Genomic DNA, 6,481 nt, shown 5'->3' on the forward strand with positions numbered 1-6,481 from the left:
CAAGCCCCCTAACAGATAGACAGATGAGACATAAGAGCAGCATGGAGTCAGGGGTGCAAGCAGAAGGAGCCCGCGGTGATTTGGTGTCCTCAGCTTTGTGTCTTTTTGTCTTGTAGGCCTTCGAGTAGCCGACAAGCTTGTGAATCTGCACTGATGTCCTCCGACCTGCCAGGAGCTCCGCTTATCATGAAGTATTGTGGGCAAATATGGAGTTGAGGAGCACCCTGGCTGCTACCTACATGTCTAAGGGACTGTGATGGACAGATGGATGAAGGTGGCCACTTTGGTCCACTCACTGCCTTCTTCTTTGAAATTGAGCAGAACTTCACACCTCAGGAAACGTCGCGTTTACAAAAGAATTCAAATTCTGGGCTTTGGTGTCTCGTCAGACTTTGACGGAGGGGCTTGTAGAAGTGAAGGCTCCTCAAGTGTCCTCCTGAGGGACTGACAATGGCGGCTGGCTCTTTTGATAAAGAAATGCACTGCTTTATATTTTCTTACAGAAATGATGATTGCAATTTAATTAATTTATATTCTTTATTGCAGAAATTATTTATTTTATATTCAATAAAGTCAATTAAGAGAAGTTGCTTTTATTGTCTTAGTCACTAACATGTGACATCAAACAGAATATTTCTTTGGAGATGCCATGAATCAGCAAATCAAAAGGCCAGACCCCCGTGTTATTGGAGCATTAGAAATGTGACAAACGGGAGAAGACCCTCAGTCCATTTGTCATGCGTTTGTTTAGTTAGCTGTCCCCGTGTCTCATCCAGGTCCTCCTGAAAGGTTGTCCAGGTTTCTGCATCAGCTGCATGTCTCGGTAGTTTGTTTCAGATTCCCACAAGTCCCTCAGTAAAGATGTCCTCACCGAGTCTTGTGGGTTTTCACCCGCCAGTCCAAAGATACAATGCTGTGGTGAATTGTGTGTGTGTGTGTGAGTGTGTGTGTGTGTGTGTGTGTGTGTCTCTATGTGTGTGTGTCTCTGTGTGTGTTTGTGTGTGTGTGTGAGTTTGTGTGCGTGTGTGTGTGTGTCTCTGTGTGTGTGTGTGTGTGTGTCTCTGTGTGTGTTTGTGTGTGTGCGTGTGTGTGTATGTGTGTGTGTGTCTCTATGTGTGTGTGTCTCTGTGTGTGTTTGTGTGTGTGTGTGTGAGTGTGTGTGCGTGTGTGTGTGTTTGTTTGTCTGTGTGAGCGTGTGTGTGTGTGTCTCTGTGTGTGCGTGTGCGTGTGTGTGTGCGTCTCTATGTGTGTGTGCGTGTGTGTGTGTGTCTCTGTGTGTATTTGTGTGTGCGTGTGTGTGTGTGTGTGTGTGTTCACCCAGTGCAGAGTTTGTTTCTGCCTTGTGCTCCATGCTAGTTGAGATCGACTACTGGACCCTCAGCACCCTGCTCTGGAATAAGTGGATGAAAATGACAGGACAAGTTCATTCGATTAATAGACGTTTTGTAATAAATGTGTTATGATGTGACATTAGTTCATTAAATACAGCCTGACCAATTAATATTAGCCTTTCTAAATCACGATCATCATGGTCTAAATAAGTATCAGAAATATCGACACACACAATACTTGTATCATCATGTCAGTCAGCCGGTCAGTCAGTGTCCCACCCGCTATATCCTAACTACATGGTCACGGGGGTCTGCTGGAGCCAATCCCAGCCAGCATAGGGCGCAAGGCAGGAACAAATCCCTGGGCAGGGTGCCAGCCCACCACAAGGCACACACACACACACGCCAATGTACCTAACCTGCAGGTCTTTGGACTGTGGGAGGAAACCCACACAGACACGGGGAGAACAAGCAAACTCCACGCAGGAAGGACCCGGGAAGCGAACCCATGTCTCCTTATTCATTATCGATTTCTAAAATAGCAGTGTTCTCCATCTCTAACAATATTCCAGCCATGAGCACCGAGTACGTTTGTGGACCCCTGAACGATCGACGCTGAACGAGGCGCCTGGTGAAGTCGCAGTTTTAATGACGCTACCTGCGCTGATCCCGCCGCTGTTTCTCAGGTCACGATGGCTCTCCCTGCGTCCCCAAGCGGCTCCCACCTTGTCGTGCTATTTCTTCGTGATGCCCCCTTATCTTCTCTGTTTATTTAATCCCCGGAGGTCTCCCCTGCCTTCTTGAACCTTCTCGGTTTATAAAATGTAACATTCCAGGGGTCCATGGGGTGCAGCACTCAACGTGCTCGGGTGACGTTTCGCCGTCAATCACCCGTGCAGCCCCCCATCTACAGACTACTGAAGCCCCCGGTGTGTTCGCTGTCCTCTGATGCCCGCTGATCGCTCTTTCCCAGTCATTTTCCAGCTCTTTCTACCCACTGCCACTACGTCACCTCCGAGGTGTCCCAAAAAACAAGTGAAAGACTGAAATGAGAGACACGTGACATCATCCCTCACCTTTGGTGGCGGCGCGCCCTCGTGTGGCCCGTGCGGAGCACAACCTCGTGAAGCTCCACGGCCGACTAGCGAGTGACTTTACGTGAGTGGAGCGTTTCTCAGAGCGCCTGTCAAGCAGCCACGAGCGGCTCTGCGTCTTTAACGTCGATCAGAAGGTAAAGAGGAGGCCATTCAGTCCAACATATCAGCACCTTCTCTTCACCTTCGAGACTAAATCAATAATTGCGTTAAACATTCGCTCATCTCTGAATGTTGCATTTCCAAGGTGCTCACTGACAGGTTGTGGTCTCCACTGATGGTGATGATCTTTGACTTTTTTCTTCAGTGGTATCTTGTGCTTCCACCCGGTGCCTTTGTGTCAGATCTCTCTTCTGTTTTCCAGAGTGTTCTTTGTCGCTTTTCTTATTTCTCTTCCTTGTGATTTTCCCATCACAGTCTATCCAAGTCTGTGTGTCAAATGCCTCCAATGCCCTGAACTTCCTTTCTGGTGTCTGCTGTGGTGGTCAGTGGTCTGAAACCCTTCATTCTCTCTTCTTTGGCACATTCAGATTGTTTGAGTATTTTATCCTTTTTTTTATTTGATTTTTTTCCAGTTGGGCTCTATCTTGTGACACTATTTCAAGACCCCTCTACCAGGCTCGTTCTTCATCAATTTCAGGTAATCTCCTTGAAAGACTCTTGTGGTCGGTGTCAGTAAGCACTTTGTCCAGTATTAGCCCATGGCCACCGAGAATACTGAACAAGGAATTCCTCAGCACAATGGAAATCAGATCATCGGTGCAGTTTAGTGAATTTGGCAACAACATCTGCACATTGGAGGGCGGCCAACACATTTAACATCATCTTGGGATGCGCGGGTCGAAGACGACTTTCACTGCTGGTCAACATGTAGTTAAATGTCCACTTCAGCAGAGCTGTAATCTGACTTTCCTCTTCACAGCTCCGATCTCTTTGAACACCACAAAGGGTTAACAGATGTCTGCATCACTGGCATGACGTAAGTGCTGCCTGCTGCTTGAGTCTTGTGTTTTAGGTACCTGGTGCCACCTTTATGTGTGTGTGACATTTGTAATATGTCCTCGTCCCCTCTCAGTAATGGCTCTGTCAGCACCAGCACTGAGTTCACGTTCTTACCTGCCTACACCACACGAGCTGATGTGGCCGCTCATCACTTGGCTTCTACGCGACTGTAGGTGAGCTGTGCCTCGGGTTAAGCTGGCAGCTACGCCTTGTCAATCAGCCCCCCAGTGACTTGCCCTCTTTTATCACATGGAGGTCTGCCACCCTAACCCTAACATTTCATGCCTTCCAGAATGTTCTGAATTAGGTAACAGAACTTACTGTGGCTGCCTGTCCTTTTTTATCATTGCTCATATAGTTCCCTGTTTATCAATTTTATAGCGTCTTTCACATCTGTCACATAATGTTCACATGTATGTTAGAGTGCCTGTCTGTCATGAAGTGCCCTTTGCATCTGCTTGTCCGTCTGTCTTTGTGTTGTAGAGTACCATACACACCTGTCTATCTCTCGTTCACGTAGTACTGTTCATTTATATATTCAAAGATCCTTTTTCTTTCTTGACAATCTATGGGTGGAATATTTCTGACGTTCATAGAGATGGCTGTCTAACAATGAACGCAGATTTCTCCTCCTCTTACAATGAGGTCCTCACCAGTGGTTGCAGTTCACACACTCACTTCAGTAAACTTTCTTATCATTGAAGTAAAATGTCAGCCATTCCATTAATGAATAGCGCAGTGTAACCAGTTTGTCTTGTTATTAATGTAAATACAGCTCCTCACTGTTACTGCTTTGTCTTTTTCCAGATTCATCCAATATGCTGACATTGAAGCCTCTCCCTTCCCACACTGTTGCAGTCCTTGTGGTGTCCAGGGCTTTCATCTTGGCAGTCCCTCTCTTCAGTATCCTAGTGAGTAGCCACTTCAATCAGGGATACCTCGCTGTGCGCCATCCCAGAGTGGAAGATGGAGTACGGAGAGAGGGAGACATGGAGCAGACCTCAGCTGCCCTCCCTTTAAAGATCTCATCAGAGTCTCCCTGCCCTGCTCTCTCATAATTTAATGGCTGTGCTGTATATTTAAATATCATTTAGTTCACAGTGTATGGTGATTTTTTAGTTCAGTTTTCTGGCTTAATGCCTGACTTTTTTTTAGGAAATTGGCGCCTGTCTGGGCTGGAAAACATCACATTTGTTTGATTTGAGCAAAGCGTCATAAAAGGTGTTGTGACACTTGGACTTTCCATAAAGAGCTAAGTAGCTTTAGGAATCCTCCCCAAAGGTAGTTGAACTTCTTATTGTGTTCACAATGTGAACAAGTGTGTACTGCTTCAATTCAACCCTCTTAACCCAAAGGGCAGGTTACCCATTGTGCCAAGTGAATGTTTGTCTCCTAGAGTAACACATGGCCTCCCACAGATCTCTGTTATAACGCAGCTCCATGATGGAGTCTCACAGGGCATCGAGTTCACAAGAGCGGAGTTGGCCTGCAGAACCTAAAAACACTTCAGCCTGAAAAGCCCAAGTTTCTTGTTATGAGGAACATTTCAGGTGGCAGAATCCGTCTGTGCTAGCGAATGTGTGTTATGGCAAAGGGATACTCGAGGAAGTCATCACTCACAACAACAGGGGCCTGCTAGTGGCTGGCTATCCAGTCAGGGAGAGCGTCTCATGACCAGGCCCTGCTCTCCTTGGTCATTGCTCTCCTTCTTCTTAAGTTGTTTTACAGACTCAGTTGGGACAGATTTTCAAACCAAGAAATTTAGCTGGGCCAGAAACTTTCAGTGGCCAGCAAGCAGCAGGTAATGACAAATTTTAAATTAACATAAATGAACGTATTGAAAAACAAGTAATGTTAATTCTTTGTATCCCTCCTTTACATTTGGTCACATCTGACACAGGGACCGGAGATATAGATATATTGGGGGAATCAGCCCGGACACAGACAGGTAGACATCGTTGGTTTCAACCCACACACGTTTATTTACAGTATTTACACAATTGTGCCACACACAACCCAGTGCCGCAGCACCAATCACCCTCAAGTCCAGGCCCGTACTGAATGCCTTTGTCTTCTCCTGGCCGCCTCCACTCCTCTCCTCTGAGCTCTGTCCTCTTCCACCCGACTCCAGCTATCGAATGTTCACCCAGATGTGCTCCAGGTGCATCCTGATAACCTTCCGCCGGCCCTCCCAGGTGTGGCAGAAGTGCCGGCTGTGCACCCAGAAGCACTCCAGGTGTCCCTGGTCTTCTTCCTCCCAGCACCTCCAGGTGTGGCAGAAGTGCTGAGGGCCAGGGCTCCTCAGGCATTTGGGCACCCCCTAACAGTAACCACAGGTCCCTATAGGGTTGAGCTTTTAAGCTCTGATCCCGTGGCCCCCAAAGACACCAGGGTGGTCGCCCCGTCGTGGTCTGGAGGAGTCATAATCCCTCCTCCAGTCCTTCTCAGGAGTTTTCTTTATGGTCTTCTCTAGTTCCTTAGAAGCTCATTGTAAAAATATTCATCCTTGAAGCAACTGGGATCTGATTGAGAAACTTTTTGGCTGCAGCCACAGGGGCCTCTGTGGAATGAACTTAAGGACCACTGATCTAGGAGAATTCTTTCACCTAAATAGAAAGCACATCATGGAGAACACCAAGTGGGCAGTAAGGGGAGAGATGCACGTGGGAATCGTGGGACTCCAGAACAAAGTGAAGAGTTTGGCAGTTAAAGTAGAAGCCATGATAACTTTTAAAGGATTGGAATGTGAGACAGAGATGACCGAGGTAACAACAGGAGATACAGATTTGAATGGTCACCTCCTATTTGTCAAACCTCTCAAGTTCTCGTAAAATGTGCTCCTTGACAATGGAGAGAACATTAAAAGACTGTACTGTCCTGCAGTTACCCAAACAGGCAGACACTAAGGCCAAGACTTAGGATAAAGGTTGGAGAGTACATCTCACCTACAAGGAAAAATCAAAGCCAAAACTGACCACGAACCATGAACTTCATTCCACTTTCATTCCTTCCGGCATTTTTGCAGAACCCACTTCTGCTATTCGTGTCGTGCTG

At 47.0% G+C, this 6,481-nt stretch overlaps 1 protein-coding gene across 1 annotated transcript in view; it reads left to right on the top strand.

Moving 5' to 3' along the window:
* The window catches only part of LOC114643124 (mucin-2-like), a 256,765-nt gene extending 256,179 nt beyond the window's left edge, over window positions 1-586 (top strand). The window contains exon 17 of the mRNA XM_051920951.1: window positions 117-586. Coding sequence (XP_051776911.1) covers window positions 117-128 — 12 coding nt within the window. The 3' untranslated portion in view covers window positions 129-586. The remainder of the gene's footprint in view (window positions 1-116) is intronic.
* Window positions 587-6,481: the final 5,895 nt, after the last annotated feature.

This window comes from Erpetoichthys calabaricus, chromosome 17 (genome assembly GCF_900747795.2).
Source record: "Erpetoichthys calabaricus chromosome 17, fErpCal1.3, whole genome shotgun sequence".
In the NCBI taxonomy this organism is placed as follows: domain Eukaryota; kingdom Metazoa; phylum Chordata; class Cladistia; order Polypteriformes; family Polypteridae; genus Erpetoichthys; species Erpetoichthys calabaricus.